Source organism: Drosophila ananassae, chromosome 2L (genome assembly GCF_017639315.1).
Source record: "Drosophila ananassae strain 14024-0371.13 chromosome 2L, ASM1763931v2, whole genome shotgun sequence".
Classification (NCBI taxonomy): domain Eukaryota; kingdom Metazoa; phylum Arthropoda; class Insecta; order Diptera; family Drosophilidae; genus Drosophila; species Drosophila ananassae.
Window position 1 is genome coordinate 4498684 of NC_057927.1, and position 26339 is coordinate 4525022.

A 26339-nucleotide genomic window follows, 5' to 3' on the forward strand; every position below is an offset into this window, starting at 1 on the left:
GTGCGCAAAACTTTTCTCGGACACCCAATGCACTCGCAGGAAAGTGCAGGAGCGGCACGGAACAGAACACACCAGGACGGAAGCAGGCGAGAATTTCCTCTCCAAATGAAACAATCGAATTTGGACAACGATCTAATTTGCGCCAAAAGTTCCGCCCAGCAGATGCTGCCGGCTGTCTGGGCTTGACATTTTTGTCAGACTGCTTAAATTGTTTAACGCAGATTATAATTTACTTCTGGCTTGTTTGTGGGAATTAGATCAGCTTGTTGAAATCTTGAATGGATTCGATGAAAGTTTGAATTGCCAAATGAATTGTTGTTGAAAACTCAAATATAAGTGCTGCTTCGGGTGACTTTTAATTAAATTTAATGTATCTGTGAAGCTCATAAGCCTGCATCCTGGAATCAATAAAATGTACACATTTAATTAGTGCCATCGGCTGTTTATATTGGGAAATCATATTTTCACCCTTAATTGCAAAATTTACAAAAGCACACATGTGGTGAATCGATGACAGGATATTTCTTATTAAAATGCTATTTGAACCGATTAAATGTGTGTTTTTATACCCTTGCAGAGGGTATTATAATTTTGGTCAAAAGTGTGCAACGCAGTGAAGGAGACATCTCCGACCCTATAAAGTATATATATTCTTGATCAGGATCACCTCCTGAGTCGATATGAGCATGTCCGTCTGTCCGTCTGTCCGTCTGTCCGTCTGTCTGTCTGTCTGTCTGTCTGTCTGTTTCTACGCAAACTAGTCTCTCAGTTTTAAAGCTATCGAGTTGAAACTTTGCACACACCCTTCTTTCTGTTGCAGGCAGTACATAAGTCGGAACGGTCGGGATCGGTCGACTATATCATATAGCTGCCATATAACTGATTGATCGGAAATGCCATAACTTCGTTGTTTTTTAAGATAGAGGGTTGGGACTTTCCACACATGTTATATTTGATCAACATATCTTATGTACAAAATTTCATAAGGATCGGCCGACTATATCCTATAGCTGTCATACAACGATCGGAATTGGCATAACTTTGGTGTTTTTTAAGTTAGAAAGATGGGACTTGGTACAGATTCTATTTTGGATAAAATAATCTGATTTGCCAAATTTCATAAGGATCGGCCGCCTATATACGATCCGCTATATATCTAATAAAATAAAATGGGTGGCGCCACCTAGCGGACTGCGACTGAACTGCAAGGGTATATAAACTTCGGCTCCGCCCGAAGTTAGCTTTCCTTTCTTGTTATTAAATCCAATTGCAAACAGTCTAGCGCACTTTTACATGCTTCACTCATTCTAGAAATAAAGTGAAGAGAAAATATCTTCGAGCTGAATGAACTTCATTTAGCACTCGAATAAATCATGCTTAAATGATGACTTTTGGCCCACATTTTTTCTCTGGCATAAGCCGAAAACTATTTACGCAAATCCCAAAGGAAAACAAACCGCAAATCAACACGCACACTCTCTTTTCGCGCCAGGCTCACGTGTGGCCAGGTACATAAATGTCCATCAAAGTCACAGGCAATTATTTTGATATTTTCACAAGTATTTTTTGATTTGATTTCCTTTCTGGGTTTGCCCGAATCAATTTATTCGAATGGCCGAAAGTGGGAAAATCTGTTGGATAACCTGAATTTAAGGTCAAAAAAGGAAAAAAATAAAAAAAACAAAGCGACAAACTGTGAAATGGCTAACGAAAAAATGAAAAGGGAAAATATTGAATATGTTTTGCAAAAATATTTTCGCTATAGGCGCTGAACCAAAATTGACCTATTGAAAATTTTATGTTTGCATACAACAATTTCCTGCACAACAGAAATAACAACAACGGCACCAGCTACCACGTCAGCGACAACTACAATGACAACACGAAAGGGTACGTGAATGTTCTGCTGATGCTGACAACTACAACGAGCTGCGGGCTGAACATAAAATTAAAAAAAAAAAATACCTCCAAAAATAAGGGAGAACTGGAAAATGAAACCCAAAACAAACCACAGCGCCAGGACGACCGTAGGATCCGCCGGAGGAGGTCGCTCGACGGGAAGCCACGCGGGCAGTTAAATCGATACACTGAGCGTATAAACGAAACAAAACCAATACCAAGAGGCGACACACTGCCGAAATTTGCATTCGGCTTTCACCTTGCCCCCGTCATTGCCCCCGACATTGCCTCCACCCATACCAGTCGACGGATTCAGAACCGCTCCACCACCCACCAGAGCCTCCCCTCGGATGTCCTGTGGCAATGTGTGGGGCATGTCAGTGGGTGTCACCATCAGCATCACCATCAGAATCACCAAGCGCCGTCAGCCTCACGATATTGGCTTTTTTTTGTTTTGTTTTTTCTGTGGGAGGGGCGGAAGTCCTAGCTGGGTAGGGGCGTCACTCTGGAAAAATCAGAAGGCGCCCTGGCATCCAGTGAACGCATCCCGCCCCAGAGAAGGGTGCCCCCCGCCGACCTATTCCAATTTTTGAGTTGGCCTGGCAGCTCCTAAAGCTGGCGGCACTGTGTCTTGTGTTCTAAGAAAAAATTTGCTTTTTCGCAAAACATGTTTATGGTTTGTTTTATTATTTTATATGGCTTTAATGGACAAGCACTTGCAAGGGCCATTAAAAAAATAATGCCTGACAAACATTTAAATAATTTTTTTCAAATTTGAAACCAAAATCCAGGAAAGTTTTTTGTTCCATATTTTTTATTGAATCCATATTTCCGACATGATAATATAAATTTTTTTTTATAATATTTGGTTACAATTTATAAATAGTTTGTCTCACTGTTAATGCCGGGTTTTTGTCCATCAATTGACAAGCGATTTTCCGTTCAGTTTCAGACAAGTTGGAATTGCTAAAATTTGCAGAACATTTTTCAAAAAATTGAACAAACCACTATCGAGGGAATTGGTTCACTTTAGTTCTGACCATTTTCCGCCAACTTTGCGCATTCATTATTCAGGCTTTGAGGGCGTTTGAACTATACTAAATTATTAACACTGAAAAATAGTTTAAATATTTAATTGGTAAAACATACACATTTTTGGCAGTTTTCCAAATTAAAGTTGTACCTTTTTCCGGGCTGATTTTGTTGGTTTCCTGTTCAAGTTTGTTGGCCGGAAAGTATCTAAAAATCATTTGGCGATGGGCTACTTCCAGGCTGACCCTAGGGCGAGAAATTCGAGTATCCCAAAATAGAAGAAAAGAGTGGAAAAGGGGATTCTCTGCCTTATCGACTTTTATAATTTCCGTTGGCAACTGAAATAAACAAGCTGTTTGAAACAAATTTGACTAACGAACATATTTAAGCAACCAATTTTAAAGGCAATTCGTTTGTTGGAAATAATAAAAAGATTAAATATTTATAACTTCAAATTGTTTGTTTCAAACTGAGTGAAAATTAACTTTAGGAGTATTACTTTTGTTAAAACCTTAGTTCAATTACGGAGTAACACAAACAATTTAGCGTCTGCAGTTAAAGTTTTAATCCTCTTTTAGTTTCAAGTGCAGCCAGTTTAAAGTTGGCGAACTGAATTGGCTTAAAACGGGTTTCACGCCCAACTCGAGTGAAATTCGATTCGGCCACTTTAATTACGACCGCGTAGGGCATATAGAAACTTCCAATGGTCAGAGCCACATCCGCCGAGTGGCGATAAGTATTTCGCTTGTCCTATCTCCATTCCCGAATCACCCCATCCGCGGTCCTTCCGTTTTCTCTGGTTATTTTTTTCCCCAAAACAGTTGGAAATTTGGTAGTGATATATATAGTATACATAATTGTATTTGTATACACTTGGTTGTTGTATTTCTGTTGCCGGTTGCTCCCGACACAAATTGCTTAAAATGGAAATTGCTGGCGCTGCATTTGTGTGCTCCCCACAGGATGGGGATAAAATGGAACGGAGTGTATGTGTGTGGTCCCGGGCTCACGATTTCTCTCGGGCTGGGCCTGCATTTATCTTTTATTGGCTGCTTCTATCTCTTCCGCACTTTCAGCCAGCTCCGTGACTTCCTTCCCAATCAAATCAATATTCGATTGATGCCAGCACCATTATCTTTTTATTATGAACATTTATTTGCCGTCGCCTGCTCAATTTGCCAGCTAATTTTCATGTTGCGTCAGGCTGGCAAATTAGTGCGGCTCGGCTTTGATTAATTGATGAGGCGGCTCTGAGTCCTTGTCACCACAGCGATTTGCTATAATCTATCACACATCCCATCCCCCCGTCGGCCGAAGGTCAACCCTTTTTTTGGGCTTTTCTCGGCTCTTTTTTTTTAGCCATCAACCGATTTCTTTATCGCCATCGATATAAGCCAGAGATGTTTTATGCGAAATAAATGCTCGGCGTCCTGCCTGACAGCCGGTCTGCATCATCAGCAGTTGCTACAAAGTACGGATCGCAATCTCATAAAGCCAATTCGAATATTTGCTTAAGAATGTCATAAAAAAAGGAAACAGGGATAAGCCGTAAAACCAAGTCTAGGGCGAAGGACCTACTAAACGATAACCCCCGACATCCTCGACCGAAATAATAAATATGTTCGGGCCGTAAAAAAGTTGGCTCGAGTTCGTTAAGCCAATGCCCCAAGACGGATAGAAAGCCTGGCCTGTTCGACATTTTTAATTGTGCTCTTGGCCCGACGTGAAGAAAATTAAAACAATTGTCGGGGTCACCAGAATCCCTCCTGGGCGTCGTCAATAAGTTAGGCAAATAAAACGCGAAAGCGTACCACAAAATTGTAAACAACATATAATTTGATTGTTTCTGCGACGGGTCCGGCGAAGATTTTATAATTAAAATTTGTACTGCAATTGCTTTAATTAAAGCCGCAAGGTGAGTGCCAAACTTTACGACCAATACAAGTGGATGTGGAATGGTGTGAGGTGGTGTCTCTATAATTTGAAGTAACTTTCCTGCAGACAAAGTTTTCCTTCAAATTTATAGAGTTTTTCGGGTGAAAATACTAATTGGCACAAGGTGAGGAGCTCCTAGTCCTACTCTAACCTTCAAATGCCAACCAGAGCTTGTTTAACCAAATCACAGCCATAGACATGCGTAAAATTGTGCTCAACAAAAGGTTGAATGACACCTTGTCAAGTGAAAAATCTATTTATTTTTATGTTTTGAGCCCAGGTGTATAAAGAAATGAGGATGTCAACCAAACTAGATTGTGAAATGCTGAAAAATGCATGCTCTTTCGAAATATCTGTATCATTTATTGTTTTAAAAATTTATTATGTTATGAACTTGATTGTTGTTTTTGGGTTAACAGTGCGTATGAGTAATATTTTCGAGCCCCGAACTATGCTTAATATTAATTGAGTTGGCAATTTTAGCATCAGGAAGCATCTTTAAGTAAGAGCATGCTTCCAACGGATGGGAAAGTTTTCCAAATACTTTTCTCCCACTTCGACATGACGAAAGAAATTTGCTGTGAAGACAAACTTGTTGTTTGCTCCCGAACTTGGTGGGTTATCTCAAGTCGAACATCATCATCAGCAGCCCATCAGCGGCATAGCAGCGTCATCAGCATCATGGGTATCCCCAGCATCGCCGCCATCATCATAATTTTCTGGCTTCGCTTATCGAACTCAAAAAAGTTAAGAATAATGTACACTTCAACATTTGCGCCATAGTTTGAAAAGAAAAAATCTGCAGGAGATTGCGGAAGGCACTGGTCTGATGGCAGTGACAGTGGCTGGGTAAACAAAGGCTCCTCCAAAAATAGGGAACATAACATAACTTGGCCCAACAATTTCCTCTATAGTGAAATTTCCAAGCCCCTTTTTTGGGCTTCTTCTTCCCCAGGAAGGTACATTGCCCTTTTCCATATATTTCCTTGGTAATATTATTTAATATTCTGTGGAACTAGTCCTTAAAGTTTTTCTTTAAATTACTAAATTCGCATGCTCTTTTATTTTTGTATAGATGGATTATTGGGAAAGCAAATTAATTAGCCATTCGCCTATTTGTTTTAATTTTCAAATTGTTTTTTGTCCAACATTAGCCATTAGCTATTGTTCAAATTCGACCACTGTATTTTGGAGAGCGGGATACATGAGTAGCCTGTGTACTTGCTAGTGCTTTCGTAATGCAAATGAAATGAGTTTTTGTTGGGCAACGAGGTATTCATTAAAGCCCGCCGATTCGGAGCGCCGCAAATTGCACTTGCCGATAGGCAGGCATACTGCGAAATGTGCAAATATTTATAACTGCAAACTGCGAGCCGAATTCATCAGGCCTAATAGCCTGGCTGATGGCCATTCGGCCAGTTGGCCAAAAGCGGAAACAATGTGCGGTTGCTAGCCACCGATAGTAGACCCATTCAGAACCAGCTAGTCGCTATTCGCCTCCCCCTCACAGAACTCATTCTACGCGCTCTATGGAAATGTTGTTGATAATGATTTGCATTAACGCGCATTACAGCAAACCCATTTCAGGAATGAATGGCAGGGAGTGCAAGTAGATACGCTAATGCGAAATGATTGGAATTCTTCGGACAGATATTGCTGGCGAAAACGCAATTTATCTTCTTCAAATTGAACTGTTCCAGAGATGTATGTCCGATAAAGGCCATGACGTCTATCAGCGGCTGAAAGTTTCACAAAAAGTATTCGGATCACCCCAAACTTTCGCCAAAATCCAGGAAGACAGAGCCATACTTTTCCAGCAATTTGTTGACTCCGACAATTGCTTGGCTATTTGGCTGATTCAATACAATTATCTAAAGATTTTTACTGATTTATTTGCTTGGGATTTATTTATTTTTTGGACACAATTTGGGGACTTGGGCTTTCTACTTTCGCTGCGACTTGTTTACTGTTTACAGAAATATGATGCTCATCTCAAACAGAAAATAGAAAAAAACGTAAGCCAACAGAAAAATATACCGAGGAAAGTTAAGTGCTACAAGAACAAGAAGTGTAGCAGAAAAAATATTTTAAAGTTAGGGCAAAGAAGTTGAACCAAATTCCAACTGATGCAGGGCAAAGTAGAAGGCCAACTTCGGACATCAAAGGATCGTAAAACGCACTCGCACTTCCCCAGTGGAGAGCGAAGCAAAAAGGGGTCCTGTCTCGGAGCTAATACAATTATCTGGGCGAGGACCAGGAAAATTGTTACACGACAAATGGTCAGGTCTGGACCTGATGTCATTAGCTGCACTCGCTTCTGTTTTTCATGTAGTCCTCTACTGATTACACCTAAAAAGGGAGAAAAACAAAATTAAGTTTTTTAATAGAAAAGAAACAAGTCATAGACATGAAAATATTTTAATAAGACCTCAAGTCTAACTGTTTTTAAAAATATTTCTTTTTATAAACAGGAAACAGAGTCAATAAAAGAGACATTTAAATTTCCTAAAGTTATAATTGCATTATTTATTAAATCTTACATTATATTCCTAACGTTTCTTAAACACAGACATTAATCAAGTTTATCCTATTTCCAAGTGGGAGATGGCTTCTTAATCGAATGATGCAACGTTCAGAGACAAGATGGCTTATCGAATATTGAATATACATAGATATATATCGAGCAAAGAGAATATATGTATATTATATCTGCTGGATGAAACTGTCACTTGGAAAGTGTTCATTTTACTTTCACTTTCTCTTTATTTTTTGTAGCTTATCTTAAAGTTTTATTTTGCTTTTCGTTTCTTCTTGTTGGTGCCTTTCCGATTTTATTTTTCCTGGCTAGCTGGCGTCGTCGAGCAAGGACATTTCCAACTGGCTTCATCTTGTTTGACTTTTCCTGCCTTGACGCGGGTCCTGCTGAGTTGTTGGACTTAAGCCAGCGGGGATTCCCTCCGGTTGCCACCGAGCGCCTCCCAAGTTCCCGGCTGTCGTCAGGCGAGTCCGTCATCAGCATCAGTACGAACATAGTGAAAAATATTTACTGCTGCTCCTTCGTCCTTTCGCCGCAGTCGTCCTTTCCCCGTTCTGCTGCTTTGTGTTTCTTGTAAATTGCTTCGCTTACGTCCATCCCACTCGCTACGGCTTTTCCTACTTGACAGGACAACGACAAATTTTACGTGTTGTTTCTTATTTTTACTCCTTCTTTTACTCCGATTCCTCGCTGTTTGTTTTATCCCAGCCCTGCTCTGTTTTTTATTCGCCCGTTCTCTCGGAAGACGGAGATGTGATTTCCGCTGCAATAAAATAGACTGGCTACCTTAAAGGCTTTATGACCCTTGGAATTCGCCAGTTTATGGCTTGTGTTATTTTTATGCACTCTACTTGGCCATCCCTCCTCTCTGCCGGGCCATAAGTGTTCGAGCAATTTTTGTTTTCCTTTCGTCACTTTGATGTCCTCAAACGGGTCTGGGGCGGAGTTGAAGCCGGAGTCGGCGCTGGAGCCAAATTACCATAAAATATTAAATTATTTATGCATATCCCCATCGAGAAAATTTCTCTGCTGGTCCCCCTTTTTTTTATTGGCCGCACCGACAGAGGGTCAGCCAAGAATAAGTTCCCAAAATGCGGGTCTCAATTTGGCTTACTTCGGGTTACTTGGGGATAATGTAGTCAAAAGGCGACTTTCATTCAGCTCAGGGTCTATTAATGCCTAAGCCAGGTTAACGCCTTTAATTTAAATGGAAAAGGTTGCGAAAAAAAGGTGGGACACTAAGCCTTTGGATTCCTTTTCCAAACCACATTTGGCAGCTGGCAAAGGATAACCATATATCTATCAATTAAAACAATTTATTTGCGAAAATTATTCAAATATGATTTATGTTTCCCCCAAATGATTATTAATAATTTTTTGGCTTATTGGAAGTTTTAATCAGCGATGCGCCGGGGAATACTAATTCATGCAAACCAATTTGTTAAGCATGATAACTTTCATAAATGATTTACCATTCTGTTGAGCCAGACCAAAAATACAGAGAGCAGAGACGAATTTCCATAAATTTTCACATGATTTATTGAATGCCTTTTATTTATGATGAATTTTCAATGGCTGTATATTTTTATTTATTTCATAACTTGCTTGCGACAATAATCTAATTATTGATTCGATTTCACAACTTGAAATGGAGTGTATGTGTTAAATTGAATGTACATTAGATTGAATCAAGTATGGGGGAGTATGTGAGACACGCAGACATGAGAGTTATGGTAACGTTTAACCTAATTACGGAACCGTCAATCCGGTCTCCTGCCGCTATTTACAAGGCCGACTTTAATTAATCTCTAACCTAAGTTACGTAACTGCAGATGGCGCGAAAGCTTACAAATAATTGGAAGTCGGACGCGCGACCCAGGTCAGCGTTCAATAGGCCAGTCACGTCCGGGGCTGCATTGCCCGCAGGAGTCCGAGGACGCCCAGGAGTCCGAGCATCGCCAGGAACGTGCTCCCTTCGCCGGTCCTCGTCCTTGTCCTCGTCGCCGCCGACATGATGGCCGATGCGGAGTATTCACCTGTTGGCCATAGTAATTCGTCGACCGACGACAGTTGAGATTAATACGAATCATTCATTTCGCCTCACATAGATATAGAAATTGGATGCGACAGGCCGGAGGCCCTCAACTTACCGCTCAGCACGTGTAGGTCCACGGATACGGAAACACTGTTCGACGGCTGGCACGTATAATTGCCGGAGTCCTCTTTCCGCACGACCGGTATTATCAACGAGCCGATCTGCAATAACAGTCAACCATTACCCGTTTACTGTTTACTGTTTAGAGTTTACCGTTTATGTCCTATCCCCCATGGCAGTAAACACTTCACTTACCGTGTTTTGATTATCGCCCACAGTTCCAAAGATATTTCTATCCAGTTGGGTGTACCATCCAGTCCGCTCATCGCTCTCGCTGATCTTCTTCTGGCCTCGGAACCAGATGATGTACTTCGGCGGGTCCAGGGTGCCCCGGACGATGCAATGCAGTGCCACCTTGCTGCCCGCCTTAACGAAGCGGCTCTGATCCCCAATCAGTTCAGTCTTGGGTGCTAAAGTAAATTATTCAAACGAAATTATTTTGCCCATCGCGGCGTTTTTTTTTTGGGAAAAAGTAAATACTCACTGACTATTTGGAGGTGCACCTTAGCACTCAGCTTGGGCTCCGTGGCCATTTGGCACTCATACCAGCCGGCATCGCTCGGCTGGACATATTTGATTTGCAGGGACCAGGTGTAGTCGTGATCTTCCTGGAAAATCGACTGAAATCGTTCATCGGCAATGAATGTAGTTTCGTCGACACTGATGATGTGATTATCCCGGATTCGCACCCAAGAGACGGGTTTGTCGGACAAGCGGTGGATCTGAAAATGGGGCGAAGAAAAAATTAAATTAATTCACGACTCAGTGGAAATCAAAATTAAAGTCAGAGTACTTTATTATCTTCCCTTAGTTCACTACACTATAAAAGCATGAAAGCTCAAGCCACCAGCATTTACATAACTATTATTATGTAAATCTTTGGCAATCTGCTGCTAATGAGCTTTCACATTACACAGATTGCATTCGATGTTGGACTAATCCATACATGAATAATTACCCCGGAGCCGGGGAACTAAAATAATCCGGCCACGTTCTGCCTGTCGTTTCGGTGTTAAGTTGCAAAAAATCTGATGGCTCAAACGAGTCCACGGACGTAAAATCTTAGATCTCGACCAGGAAATGGAAATGAGATGATGGCGGATTCTGGGCCAACATAAAGCTAAAATATTCTCACAGTTCTCTTCGTTTTGCTTTGGCTTAGTTTCGTGTCCTGTCGGCTCCTGTTTTGGCCCTATTGTGGTCCAGTCCAGGCCCAGATCAGCATAATTTCATTTGCATATCAACAATTCGTTCTGTTTACGTTTATTTTTTATGACGTAAACAACCGCCTATGCTTCTATTCACAGTTTACAATTCCACACAATTTATACATATATATTTATGTATATATGTGGGTATGTATATTTTTTATCCGGCCCTTTCACGGTCTGCGCTTCCAGCGCCTTTGTCCAAGTCTATTTTACAGATATGGCCAAGAACACCTACGTACGCATGTAAATTTGATGTCTCTTGTAGCTGTATGTGGAATTCATTCTGCAATATGTATGCATGCAAATAAGTGTTTCGCTTCCTACCATCTGTAGCTATATCCTTATGTGTATCTGTATCTGTATCTGTGTCCCGACTGTGTATCTGTATCCATATCTGTGTCGGCGAATGTGTGAAAGCGTGTCTGTGTGCAATATGTAAATGCTAGTTTTATCTCCGGTCCGTTGAAATTAAAAAGGAATTCGGAAGCAAAAGTAGCACAAATGGGCACTGAGTCAGTCAGTCTTTCGCTTGCTTGTCTTCGTTTGGCTCAAGATTTGAGTTTTCTGGAATTTTCGTCAGGAGGTCCTTTGCTTAAGTGCGTGTGGCTTTAAAATTAAGCTAATCCCTTCCAGCCTGCCAGATAACTTTATTATTTTCATCTCTTGGTTATAACTAAAAGGCTTATTTACAGCAACAGCTTTCGGTTGAAAATCTAGTTTGTGGCACAAGAGCTTTAGTCATTCCGACAAACTCAATAATTTTGTTCATAATAAATTCCTGTTGAGACCCTTTATTAGGCTTACTCTTTTGCATTTTCTGACATCAGCCTGATTCATTTGCTTTTGTATGATTTACACTTTTTTCGCAAAGCCGCTTAACCGGATGGTAGCTATTTATGACACGTGACATTTAATTTAAATGTAATATTCGCAATTAAACGTAATCTCGTATTAAAAAGCAAACCTTAATGGCTTACCCCACCAAGGCCACCTCATTCAGGACAACAAGCCAATCGGGATACAAAGCCTGACAAGCAAACACTGACACTCAAAAAAATTATTTCTTATAAAAATTTAGCTATCCGATATAAAACTTGTATTTAAGATGTTAATATAGTAACAAAAGTATGCCATAACATGGTTTTGTAGCAAATATACTTCACAGTGCATTTTCACTCACCTGACATGGCATGTAGGCGTGGTTTCCCATCTGGGCGGTAAGGTTAAGCACCGGCATTGTCAGGTTGCGACGCAACCCCACACCCTCGGAACCAACCCCGCGGTTGGCTGCCAAGTACGATTTCTGCTCCGTATATGTTCGCCGGCGCTGCTCCTCCGGCGATATTGTAACCGCTTCGGAGGATGCGGCTGCTGCCTTGGCGGCCTCTGCCTCAGCCGCAGCTGCTGCCTCTGCTGCAGCATCGGCGGCGGCGCGGTAAGCAGGCAGATCCGCTGCCGCAAAAACGGGAAACGGCGGCAGGAAAGTGGGGATGGAGAAGCCCTTGGTCAGTGAATCGGCGACACCCGGATGCGGCTCCACCTCCGCCTCCGCAGGCAGTCTTGCAATGGAGTTGTGCGCATCCGTTTCCGCCGATGGCGGATAAATTGTTGATATGAGCATCTCTGATGTTGCTGCTGCTAGCTGTGCTGCTGTTGCGGCATGTGTTGCTGCCGTTGGAGCTTCTGTTTGCCTCACTGTGGACTCAGTAGTTAGCCCAATTTGTGCTGACTGGGTCGTTGCTATCGTTGTCCCAGCCATATCTGCTGATGGCATGCCCCGGGCTGCGGCAGTGCTCCACAGACTCGATGTTGCTCCTGCCTCAGTTGTTGCTGGTTGCTGTGGCAGCTTTTTTGCTGTCGTCAAGCTGCCGGCTGTCGTAATTAGATCGTTTTGTGTTGTCAGTGGCCTATCTGGCAAAGTGGATCTTGTGGCTGTCGTAGGCCTGTGTCCTTCAGTTGTCTCCGGCTCCAGTCCTCGTATTAGTTCCGCTGCCAAGGGAGGTTGCGACGTCTGGGGACTGCAGGTGACTACTTCTGTGGGCGTGATCGAAAAAAAGTAGAATGCGGTTGTTTACTGACTATTTTCTGTGGTCACTTATTAAAGGTGAGCATTTGGACTTTAAAGGAGTAAAAATTGAGGAAAAATACATCAAAACAACATAACTTTTGGAGAAATATGCCTCTACTCAAACGATTCTCTGCTAATGATATTTTTGGTTTAATATCAACCAACGAATCCTAAATAAATAAATTTAATAAATGCTTGTGGTGCACATCAAAGCGTTTGAAAATTAAGAAAAATTATTGCAATCGGCTTATGCAAGGCGAATGAATTAAAATACCAGGGAAACAAATGAGATTTCCCCCACGTTTTCCCCCAGAGCGAGTGTGGGGCCGTCACACACACTCGCACTCAGAGGCGTATGTATTTCGTTTCAGTTAATTTTTAATTACGCTTTTATGCTAATTAAAATCATAAAAATTTGCCGCTTAATGTGACTGCCTGTGGTGGCTTTCATTGCGTTTTGTTCGCTCCTTCCTTTTTCAGTTTCAATTTTTCTGCGAGTACGCTTTCTACTGCTAAAAGTTGTTTGTTTTTTTTGTAGCCTTGGCTGGCTTTTCCTTTTTGCCACTGCCGGTTTGTGTTTCCCTTTACAACTTTTCCTTTTTATGTTTGCGACTTTGTGCCCTAGAGGAGAGAACTCAGCATAAAAAATAAATGTTAACTTCGGCCTCATAATCATTGCGTATACACGTGTACCCAACGTCCTGGGATTCTCGGACGGGGAAAATCAAAACCAGAACCCACTCACTCGCCACCACACCTGTCCTCGCACTGCGTTCTAATTAATCAAATGAAATCCAGCCAGAGCAAATAAATATATTTTTATTTAAACTCCAGATTTTTCAGTGGCATGCAATCGCATTTTATGTATTTGCTGAACGCAAATGTGTCATATATCACAAATATCGCGTAAATATAATATTTGGTCAGTTGATAGCAACAAAAATAGTATTATTTATCCTGAACAAATAAAGTTTCATCAATTTGTGCAAAACTTTATTAAAAGATTACAAAGCTAATAACTTTGGGCAATAAATTTATAAAAAATGAAATGAAAGGCCATCCGAAAGACTAGGCGAAATGCCGCAACATTGATTAGCTCAACACCCCAACCAAAAAAAAACTTGTTTGAACAACTTTCTTTCCCAAACACTCTGAAAAGGACATGCTGGCCTCGGGGCTAAGCACCAACTAAATTGAGGGGGCGGGGTCGAGGTCGGGGAAGTACAAGGCGGAGGCGTGAACTTGGCAGTCGAAGTCATTCAAGGGAAAAGTTTTGAGCAAACCGCAAAAACGGGAAGGAACAAAATGAACATGTTGGTGTGCACTTGAAATTGTTTGATTTCAATATTTCTGGGAAATTTAAGTTTTTAGCTAGAATAAAATATTAAAAAACTTTAGGAACATTTTTTTCTGTTTTTCCATGAAATCTGTTTAATTATTTGCTCCAAGAAACCAATGAACTGGTCTTATGACCTTTTCGTCGTAAGCCAACTTAAATTTTCTTATTCTACATTAAGAGATGAGCAATCATTGTTTAAAAGTAAACTCAGATTAATCAACCATCCATACACTTTATGGAAATTATACATTTCAATGGAAATGTATATTCGTGAGAGGAAAACAAACTCATTTGTGGCAAGTTTTCCAGCAACAGCCAGTCAGTTCAATGCTCAACAAAAATGGTCCAGAAGAAGAAACCTGGAATTGAGCACTGATTTTCAGGGCCAAGATCTCACCGGGCTGATAACAGAGAATTTGCATTTTTAAATTATTTCATTTCACGTGCTTGTCAGGGCCTTGATTTAGGTAGAGCAAGAAATTTCAGCCGTTCTCGTTACCTTTCAGCTGCCCCAAAAACTCTACGTGTCTCGAGGCTCACCCACAAAAAAAAAGAATGGATAAAAAAAGTATAGGCAAGTGAAAAAAGAGAATCCACAGGGCAACCGCATAAATTTCCCCACGAAATCATTTCGAACGAATGCGTGTGATTTGGCCGTGTTGATAAGGTCCACCCCAAAGGTCGAACCCCGGCCGGCAAAAAAGGTTGCAAGCCATTTCTTCTTTTTTTTTTTTTGTTAAAATGCAAATTGAAAATTTCACTCACAGAAAAATAGTAAATTTAAACCGCACTGCAGAGTAGAATATTTTTCCCCCCGATTCGTTTTCGCTTTGTTTGGAATGTCAAGATGGAAATCCCCAAGAGGAGGAGTGGTGTTGTGGAGAAAAAAGCAAATCCAGAACATGTTGCTTAAGGCAGAGTTTGCATTTTCAATTAAAACCGATTTAGCCGACAATCAAATCGGGTTTGATTTCCCTCCACAAAGAAAAATGCTTGCTTAAACAAAAAGCCGGAAAAAACGAAATTTATTTCTGTGGTACATTCAGTATTTGTAATTGGAACAGGCTTTTAGTTTGGAAGAAAGCGAATTGTTAAAGGCCCAAAACGGTCCAAAAACTATTCCCCCAAATCCGATTAGGTTTCTGTATTTCTGCCGTGTCTCTTGGCCTTTTTATTTTCGGGTTAGCCAGGAGGAAGTGTGATCCGGCCATTTAGAGCACTTGACGACAGTCAGACACACACAACAAACACCCATCATATACCCACAGTCACACACTCGAGAGGGAAAAGAGTGAAACGTGCAATAAGACTCAAATTGTTTTCTTGTTTTCCTTCCCCAGAATTGGCCGCAGTCTATGGCTATGGCCTTCATTCTCTCATCCGCACCCTAGATCCGGGTCCCAGATCCGGAGTCCGGACTGAAGTTCATATTTTAAGCCGGCTCTGGCCGGAATGCCTGCGGAATAGTAATGCTCACAAATTAGGCAAACGGCTGACGCAAAAATTACTCAAATTGGCATTCACTCGACCGGTGCCAGACAGAAACAGCCAACAAACTGGGGCTAATGAAAATGTAGGAATTGGCCCACTACAAAATGAGACATCGTATCAGAGACAGGGGCTCATCTACATTGATATCATTATTCTGTTGAAAAATATCCCTCAAAACAAACTAGGGGCTTCAATATCTCAGCAGTAATTCGATATATACATATTATTTTTTTATTTACTCCGAAGTCTTTTCAAGCCATCGTTAACTGGAAAATTTCTCAGAAAAAGCTTATATTAGTGCAAGAGACAACTGGAACTACCCGGAATAATACAAAGAGATACCCTCGGGCGCTGAGTAATTAAGAGAATATCTTGGACAACGTGAAATACCCATGGAGAAGCAATTTTAAATATCAAAAATGCTTAGGATGAGCCGTAGAAATCTGTTTTGAAAACTATTCTGTTCTAATGCCCTGAAAAGTGCCTAAGCCCCCCATTGTGTAAGAGCCTGCCATGTGGCATGCTTTATTTTGTATTCTGTAGCCCTGGGCACCAATGACGCAGTCACCTGAGTGGAGGCTAAAGTGGGGATTGGGGCGGTGGCTCGTGTCCAGACTGGCCCATATGGTGTACTTGTCCTGGCACTTTGACCCCTTAGTTAATATTTCATGGAGTTTGCCTTTTATGATGTTGCACAAAATCGTGAGAGAAAGTGAGGCACAGAAATTACCAGCAAAAAGAAAAATGTGTTCGGATTTAGTTGTATGTATATTTTTTGTGGAACATAAAAAATTGGAATTTAATTCGAGTTAATATGTTTAAAAAAATGAAAAAAAATATGTATTGAAAAAAATGCGTATTGCATCAAAATAATTTCATTAGCATTAATCAATTAAGCATAATTAAAATATATATAATTGTTTATTTTTAGACAAATGAAATACAAATTGAATTTTTCTTTCAATAATACATGTAAGGAATTTATAAAAACATAAACAGACTAATTTTTTGCTACAACCTCTCTGCTTTAGTGTACAAATAATCAAGTTTCCGACCCACCAAAGCTGAAGAGGTCTTAATTCGCGCAATCTTCGTGGTACGTGCATCATTAGCGTGGCATCAGAGCACTCGCATCAGCTTTGCCCAAATGCGGCAACTTTTCTGTTCTTCATTTTCCATATAATTATAAAAAATATGCGTGGGCCCTCAAGCCCAAAAAAAAAACACGCAATAATTACATGTCCAATAAAAAGTCATGGCTGTTTTGCAAGGACAAAGTGACGGCGATGGCATCGCGGCCGTAATTAAAACGTCGAGCGCTTGTGGCCAAAAGAAGACAGAGGGCCACTTGACTCGTGGCCATCCGCAGCTCCATCCGCACCTGTAACCTAAACCGAAGCTCCACCCGTATCCGACCCGCATCCGCCAGTTTGCCAGTTTTCCGGCGTTGGTGTTTATGAGGAGGGCATGGGCATGCAAAGGAGCAGCCGACACATATACTCACTCGCATAAAACCAGAAAACTTTTCACCGGGGAGCACTTTGGATTATAGCAGCCTCGAGTGCACATAAAACACGAGTCCGAGGACTCGGATTGCTGCATCTATCTAAGTTGGCCCGAAAGGGGGAAGAGGGAGGCAGGCTCAGAGGCTGATAGTTGTGTCGCCGGATTTGAGTTCCTCTGGCTGCTGGTTGGCAATCTTAATGAGTCCCCTTTGGGAACCGCCGGAGCAATTAAAGTTCAAATGGGCTAAATTACTTGTTGGGAATCCCATCAAATGCAGAGTCTTGGGGCCAAATATAAACAGATATTAGATGTAGAACGAGATCTAAAAGGGACTACACAAAAATTTAGAAAACCTTCAAAAATGTATTCTTTGTAAGAAATATAATTGCTATTTTTTTGATAAAAGTATATAATATATAGGACAGTGTAGTGAGAATTGGTACTAATATTTATTGAGTAACTAATATTTTGCGAAAGGAGCCCACACAATCCTATTTTAGAAATTAAAGTTGCCAAAATATAGCTTAAATAAAAACACAAAAACCAGTCGCCCCAACACGCCCATTAACAAGTTTACTTTAGCTCAAGGTTCGCAGCACTTACCGCACAACAGACAACTGGATACCAACTATACAACATTGCGTATACGCAACGCTGGGCAATGCTCCAATTTCAATTTACTGCGAAACTGAAACTGAAATGAACCTCAAAGGGGGAACTGCAAAGGAAGGAATGAAAGAGTGGAGCTGCTGTTTCACTTTTGCCGCCTGTTTGTTGGAAACACGTAGACCGAAGAACACGATGCCATAAAAATAAATTGAGCCCGTGCACAGTCACCGACAAAAGTGGGTGTACCGACAAAGGGCCTAGTGAGCAGAAAGACGACTCTGGGGCAGCAGAGCAGGGTAACCCACATTGAATGCCCATGCCCATGCCCGTGCCCATCGCATTCGGCCCGAACATGGCGTGTATAATTTTCACAGTGACACCCAACATATGTTTCAGTTTTTGAATGAATCCTTGGATAATGGCAGCAGAAAGCAATTTCACACTAAACACAAGCATCTCCTTTCGGCGGAAGCCACTCGAACGAGTGGGTGCCGGGAGCGGGCTATCACCCACTCAAACACCCCCACATCCTACAGGCACAAGCACATGCAAATGTATCTTTAATGCGTAGACATCGCTGCGTGTTTGCCCCAAAAACACACAATGATACTAGGATGGTGTGCACATATTGGTACAATTTCTATAAGATTTCATGGCTATACTCTGTGCGAGAGCTATTTATTTATTTATTTTGCAAGAATTCGCCTCCGTATTCGCCATCGCCTTAGCTTTCGGTAATTGTTTATTGATCGATTTGATAAATGCCACTTTAAATACAATTCTTCCCCTCCTTTTTTTGATTTTTTACTCAAATATTTATGGGAATTCCAAGCACTTGTGATCAAATGTCATCACAATGTGCATAAACATAAATAATTTATGATACGAAAGGTTCAAGTTGATGAAGATGAATCCGTTTGCCGGGGATGGGCATGATAAGTGAACTGTGCTCGAACCAAAATCTAGAGGGAAATTAAATGCCAAAAAATGGTAAAGTCTAAATTTAAATGGATTTCAGAATGGATGGCACGATGGTCTCAATGTCGAGATAAAAAGTTGTTTATAAATGGGAAATTCTTATTATCTGAACGAAAAACTTAATAACCAAAGTCAAAATTTTACTTTCTTTATGTTTCTGTTTTAAGAATAAATGATGACTGAATAATTTTTTGACCTGAGAATTTAAGTACTTAGTATTGCTTTGGGCCAATTTTTTTAAGGCGCTTCTATTGCCTCTAATTTTATATTTCTTCTAGACTTGGGGACAAATTCATAAAATTATCTCAAATGAAAATATATTACGTCGCCTGCGTTCCATATATTTTGCTTTCATTAAAGCCTCGCTCCTTTACCGGCTCCCCAAAATATAAATCAACCGAAATAATTATGCGAAATCTCAACGCTATGCGAATATCTCTCATGACTCGTCTGTTATCTTGATTTTTATGGCTTCCAGGGAAAATATTTAGCTAGCCAACTAGAGGAGATTCCTGGCCGAGTTGAGGAGAAGAAGGCTTGCCGGCAGTCATAAATAAGTAGGCAAACGTTGACCAGAAATAAAACAATTTTTCATGGGGTCTCCTGCCTGGAAGGAGTGTGTTCGGCATCCCTTTTTTCCCACCCCAACCCCCCTGCGGCGATTCATAAATTTCCGCATTTTTGGCCAAGAGGCTCTTTTTTTTTGTATCTTTGTTTTTGGTTATTTTTTTTTGGGCGGTTTGTCTTGTTCTTTTCACACTTCGGCAAGAAATGAAGACAAGGCTCGTTGACTGTCGCTGCACTTTGTCATTTGTGGGTCATTTCGAGCTCTGTGTTCTGTCTCCCCCCGGCTGCCCTCTCCGGATATTTCTCCTCCATTCGAGGTCCTGTATCCTGTGGGCCATTCTCTGCGCAATTAAATGCCCCATACACTTACTCACTTGTTGTCGTCTTTGATTGCCCAAAGCGCCGAGGCTGCAGCTCTCGCCTCTGACCCTCTGAATAATTTCAGCTCACATTTTGCGAGCCAAAAGCGCATCAAGGCCATTCCGCTCACATTGTAAGCGTGATTGTGTGTATGGTAACAGGAAATTGTTAGATGCATGGGGAATGTGGGACAGTGGGCGAGTATTGTATATAAAAATCAGTTACCCAACACGTGGTACCATGAAATGGCTACAAAAGTGAAGGTACCACAAAGCTCTTCTTGGGATTCTTATTTTCAAAAGATAAAAAAAAAAAATTTAAAAGAAGATCCTGAAGGTCCAGAGCAAAAATTAAATGCTAGTTTTGAATTTAAAACCAATTTTCACACACTAAACTTGTAGCTCATAAATTTGGGGAGAGGTTTTCTAACAAAAATGTCCTCGATTTTTTCGAGTCCTCTAAAGTGATCAAATTTGTTCGGTTTGTAGTAAACACATCAGTTACAATATGTCCCACCGTAGGTTACTATGTTGACCTGTGGCACTGTCATGTGCTGGGGGTTCGGCCCAGGCAGCTTCCAACCCATTGCCAACTTTGTTTGTGTTACAATATTTTCCGTCATCACAGGACATGCCAGGCTGGGGTCAACTGACAACGTGTGCTGGTGTGTGTCGCACACTCTGGCCGCCTTAGGGTCGCTGTTGTTGTCGTGGTTGTGCTGTTGTTTTGGTCTCTCCGCAAACCCATTTATAATTTATGAAGGTAAGCAAACACTTTTGGCCCTGGCACACACGACAGGACGTCAGGACATCACGACCCCAGCTGAGCTGAGCCTTAAAGGATTCCGGTCATTTGGCCAGGTGTAATGAGTCGGGGTGTGAGAGGTCAGGCCAAGTCAATCTGTAGGCCGCTTTGATTGGAACACAATAACTTTGTCGACACATTCCCGAAATTAGCAGGAATCCGACAGAATGCAGGCCCACATAAACCTTTCCTTCGCAAATCCCCGACCGAAATTTTCCAAAATTTCAGAATGAGTTTTTTGACCGAACAATAGAAGCAACAGCAAGCCAAACTTTGGCCGTATTATATATTTTTGACTGTTCTGTGGAGGAGCTTACAAATAGTTGGAAAGGGCTGGAAAAGTTGGCTTGCATCTGCTTTGTTTGGACCATTCTGTATTTTGGCATAACGAGTTGCACTCAAACTTTCCGAAAGCGCATTTGGCTACGGAACGGGGAGAGAAACACGTTTAGGGGTTTTTGGTAAATGGGAAGATGCCTTCTGGCCATCACACCCCAAAGCGCCACTGAAAATGTGTTTATTAAACATTTTTTGGCAAGTTTTCAATTTCGTTAATGCCTTGCCCCCAGCTATTGTTCAACAGAGAAAGGGTGACTCAAAGGTTTGTTCTCGCTTGGCCAAGAAACAGAAATTTATTGTTTTATTTTCGCCTTGATTATGGGGCAGTTGAATAGCAGCAGAGCAGCTGCTACCTCTGGCAAAAGGAGCATTGGGGTTAAGGACCCTGCGCAAACTATTTTTCATCCTCATACTTTTCGGAAGCAGCCGAGTAGCCCAGTCAAACTTTTCAGCTTAGTAGTGCGGATAATTGTTCATAAATTGGAAAAAGTTCCTTAACATTCCGATATACTTTTATTTGTAGGGAGCCAATTAAAGCAATGTTGTATTTTAAAGATGTTAAATAGATGTTTCTGGTTGTGGATTGTAATTTTTAATTAAACCACCTTACTTACTGCGGCTACTTGGATTCAGTGGTTCTTTGAATTAATACTATGAAGCCTTAACCAAATATTTTGTTTCATTTCCATTATATTTGCAATCTTTCATTTGTCTAATTAAAATAAATTACCCCCAAAGCTGTTGTCAGTGTCTAATTTCTTGGTAACTTAAACCACTTCACGCCAAACTGGAAAGCATCGAAATTTACGCGAAACTAATGCCTCTCAATTGAGATTGGCTTTGCCAGAGACCGAGACTTTTCAAAATGTATACGGAAAAATTTAACGAAAGGAAAGTTGGGTTGTGTTCGCAGATTATTATAGTCTGAAATGTAATTAAATACAAATTTTATAAGGTAGCGGTAATGGGGCTCAAGTTTTCGCTTTAAATGCCACATTTTATCAATTCTTGTCGACCACTGTTTTCTTATTTTAGTGACCCCGTGGCTTCTTCTAATCTAATTTCGGCAAATCAAATGAAACAAAAGGACCCACACAATTGCCAAGGACAAGTTTCGGAAAAGACAATTGGCTTTGGGCCCTCATCCCCTGCTGATCCAGAATCACTAAAATAATTTGCCAGCAGCCATGTCGCGTCTTCTGGGACACGCTTACGAGTGCTATTATCCTAGAGTGTGTGTGCACTAAGAGAAAAACTTGATAAACTCTTAAAGGATAATGGAAAACTCTTACAATGTCTTGTCTTTTGTCCAATGTTCAATGTTTGATTTAAATGAAAAATCAGTTTCTTAACGTGGGATGTAAATTTAAATAAAATAATGACGTGTATGGTCGCTTTTCAGTGTGCGACATGAATGCGTTAAATTAAATCAAAAATGTATGAAAGTCACCCAAGGAGAATGGGTGGGAAACCCCCGAGCTGTACTTACGCATCCCACAGCCAAGTGCTGCCGCCAAGAGTAGAAGGAGCCAGGACGCTGGTCTGGAAGTAAGGAGCAAGTGGCGACACCCACGCTGCCCCGCTGCTTCCCTTCTTCCGATTGCTAATGTTACTCCTGTCATCTCTGCAGTTGTCAACGTGGCTGGTCCTGATTCTACAGCTCCTTCCGCGTGTTGCTAGTTCTAGTCCTGCGTGGAAGTCCCAGTGGCCCAGTTCCTGGCTGCAATGACACTTACAGCGCCTTTTGTGCGCTCATTGTCCGCCTGGCTCCAATTGGGACTCGTTTGCGGCATCGAATCTGGCTGCTCTGACTCCTCGGAATCGGATTGGGATCCAGGACCTGCTGATTGCACTGCGCCGTCTTGGCTGGCAAACTTTGTCGCATCCTTCGTTCCGCTCTGCTCCTCCCCAGAAATCCCAGTCCGAGTCACAGATAAATAGGTTTATTGAATTAATACGCTGGAGGCTGGCTGTTTGGCTTTCTCCTCGTTTGGGGATGCTCTTACCTCCTCGATTTTATTTCATTCGATTTGATTTCTATTTTATTTCTATTTTCCACAGAAAGAGATTGCAACTCTTCTTTATGGGTCTGCGACAAGTTTTTCGTTGCGTTTTCGTTTGCTCAACCGATTTTCTTTCAGTTTCATTGTTTAGTCCCCAGCTCTTGTGGCCTCTTGGCTTGCACTATTTTTACTTTGCTTGATTTATATATTTATTTAAGTGTTTTCGCCTTTGTTGAGTGGTAAACTTTTATTGGCGCTGCAGTGGCTTCAAAAATAAACAAATAAACTGGCTTCACAGCTCGACTTGAGTATATTTCCTGTGGAAAACCAATTTAAATTGTTGGCTTTTAATTTATTCACAAAAATCGACCAGTTCAACAAATCCTTTTCAAACAATCGTTCAGATTAAATGCAAGAAGTGCATTTGCTAAAGTCTTTACTTTGACTTACGCAATTGTTATTTAAGAATCAAATAGTATCGATTTTAATTGAATTGAAAGAATAAAGACGAAAGTTTGGTTTTAAAATCCCACACAAAAAAGCCTTAACTTTTAAGAAAAATAAATCAAAATGACCAACTTCTTTCCACTTACATCCTCATAATCGTTTGCCAATTAATAAAATTTTCCTTTATGCGTTCACTTCTCACTTTTTCAAGCCCTGGGCCAAAACTTAATAAATAGAACAGTTTTCAGGCAAAACTACTATAGCACCCGATCACCCAATGTTCTCAATGACTAATGGGCCAAAGTTTTTACATGGCACGAAAAACTTGAAGAACTTTCACCATTTATAGTGTTTAAGAACTTTTACGTAGCAGTTTCTTGAAATTTAACAGTTCTTGGTAATAAGTTACAATAACCTTATGGCCAAGCCTCCGAACAATTGCGGTTATTAAACTTTCAGCTGGGCCAGCTTATATTTAACGATTTAACACGTGAGAAAACATTTACACTTCAGTAACAATTTATCGCATAATCCGACTTGAGAATATTTCCTCCGTCGCCCTTATCCCTGTTGTTATTTTATTCTTTTTTTTATATTATTTTTTTGTTACCCGAAATGATGCACAATAATCCCTTTTTACGTTACGGCGGACGCTTACGCATCCTTGGAGAAATCCTCTTCTGTTTGTTTCTGTTTGTCCTGTTTTTGCTTCTTGGGTTTCTTATATTTTTTTGTTTTTTCTTAAACGTGGCATTCTAATATCCATTTGAATGCGACGAAAGCAAACAAATTTTAAAAGTGATTTCGGCAAAAAGACACTCGACCAGCGGCAATGCAGGACACAGGACACAGGACACAGTACACAGCACACCCAAGGGGACATCAAGTGGTTTAACTTTGTCTTAATTTTTCCTTTCTCCCTGTTTTTTCCCACTTTGCATATTTTTTTCCGTCTTTATTTTCACTGTTTATCGTTTCGCCATAATGTCCTGAGCGGACATCGCGGAAAATTGGCTTTTTATCGTGTTATCCCTTCTTCCATCCGAGTCACGTCCGCGCGAACAGGATGCAAATTTTCTACTGAAACGCGTGCAGGCAACGTCAGTGACCATACCACCAAAGTCCTTACATTCCGGAGGACTTCGTTCCCAACCAGCCGAACGTTCTACGGACCTGTTTCCCCCTGTTTCATTCCGTCTTGGAATGTTCGGACTACGGTTCGTTCCTGCTTTCCCCAGTCGGAATTTTGGTCCTCGGAACACCCAAGCCCCTCATATTTTGCCGGCTGTTTGTTTGCGGCTGCGCTCTGTTTTGGTTTGCTAAGATTTGAAATTTGTTTGTTTATGAGTCGGATGCTATTTGTAGCTGAACAACAATACGTATGTTTCCGGGGATCAATCCTACGCTTTTGTCGCATATGAATAGCAATATTTGAGAGGAAAACAATATTTGTAAACTCAAATAGTAGACATTAATTAGCTTTGAAATGTATATCGATGTGTATATTAAACAGGGCTTTGAAATTAAACCCTCTCCAAACCCATTCATATCAGATACAGGTCTGTTCAATTCAAAATATTTAATAATGCAGTAAACTTTATTTTAACATATGAATATTACCAATCATTGACATCCTGGAAGCGTTATTCCCTTGAACCTGCATTGTTTATTAGGTGTTAAAGTATACCATATTAAAATATTAAAAACAACAGAACCATTCAACATGCTTTCAACACGGCTTAACCAGTTGCTCCTTTATTAAAATGGTTTAGATTAATGTTTAACACATCAGAAATCAGGATTTTTAAAATACAGAATACGAAAATGGCCCGTCATTTGGCTTTGCCTTAATCATTTTTAAATTTCAGTTCGGTCATCCAGTTCGAGTGGGTTAAGTTAAGATTAACTTATTGCCGTCCATTTTATTTATTTTCCTTGAGGTTAAAGTCACACAACTTAGTGGCGGGTAATTGGCATCCTGGAAATGGTGACCCAGTAAATCACGGTGGGGACCGCGTTGGCATTCGGTCACTAAATTAGCTTTTTGGTGTCTTTTGAAAAATCATCGCCTTTAGTGGCCGAAATTTACTGCCAAACGAAGAGTCTCGGCTATTGTGTGACAATGTGCCATTATGTAAGAGGTCCTTGGAATTTTTCCGGGGACCAATATGCGAGGCTTGATAAACGGCGGCCTAGAACTGAGTGTAATCTTGTGTGCTTTGTTGTCAAAGAGCAAGTAACAAATAAATATTATTGAACTTTTTAGTCCCCAGAGGGTGGCCAACATGCAATTGACGCCCCAGCGCGATAAAAGGCGGTTTTTAGGGATGGTGGGCGTAGGACGTAGGACGTAGGACGTAGGGCGGTGGGTAGCGGTAGATAAGGGGCAGGGCATCCTCTCAAAGTGCCAACATAAATTCTTGCACAGTTCAATTTATTGTGTATTGACACAGCTTACGGAGAAACAAATAAAAATGTTTACTAAAGTGCGGGTGCCAGGCGAGAGTCCTGCCCCATGTCGAACCGCTCTCAAAGCGGCTCCAGGAATGCGGACAAGTCCTGCCCTCCTCTGGCTCCCCACTTACTTTCTCACGGAGTCAAGGACCTTGTTGGCATCCAGGCAGCCATTGTTATTACCTCTTTGTTGTGTTTACACGCCATTTGTGGTATTTCACTCACTTCCATGTGGCTCACCTCGCCCGCGGATTCGAAGGAAGATCCTGCAGGATGCGGGAGGTGTCGGTCGGCATGCGGGCGGCTGGCAAAAGACTGTCGTAAAAGTATATTTGAAATGCAAATGCCAGGGGCCTTAAAATGCTCAACTTTGAGCTCACGAAATAATCAAAATATACTTTATGTCGTTTTTTGAGCCAGAGAAAACAGTTAGTCGAGTTATCGCCGCCAAAAGCCAGACTACAAAAACAGAAAGAAACCTAAGCCATCGAAAGCCATGAATCAGGCTGAAAAATAAAACAAAAGATCAACATGTTAATGTGCAGTAAAGTGACTGCAAAACACTTGAAAAATAAAGTGATTTCATGCAGTACTTATACTTTTACT

General features: G+C 41.1%; 1 protein-coding gene across 3 annotated transcripts; it reads right to left on the reverse strand.

Annotated features, from left to right (window-relative positions):
• Nucleotides 1-8926: 8926 nt before the first annotated feature.
• On the reverse strand, nucleotides 8927-24423 carry LOC6500016. Of its 3 annotated transcripts, none has more exons than XM_044715768.1 (7): nucleotides 23426-24423; nucleotides 22319-23149; nucleotides 11949-12799; nucleotides 10042-10279; nucleotides 9753-9967; nucleotides 9553-9658; nucleotides 8927-9438 (listed from the first exon to the last, which is right to left on the reverse strand). In XM_044715768.1, exons 2-7 carry the CDS (start codon nucleotides 22449-22451, stop codon nucleotides 9302-9304), a joined length of 1680 nt encoding a protein of 559 aa, XP_044571703.1. In that variant the 5' UTR covers nucleotides 22452-23149; nucleotides 23426-24423; the 3' UTR covers nucleotides 8927-9301. The 3 variants fall into 3 exon arrangements, with proteins under 3 accessions (XP_044571703.1, XP_032305356.1, XP_001953397.1); XM_032449465.2 differs by having other exon boundaries at nucleotides 11949-12802; nucleotides 23890-24421; XM_001953362.4 differs by having other exon boundaries at nucleotides 11949-12802; nucleotides 23426-24421.
• Nucleotides 24424-26339: the final 1916 nt, after the last annotated feature.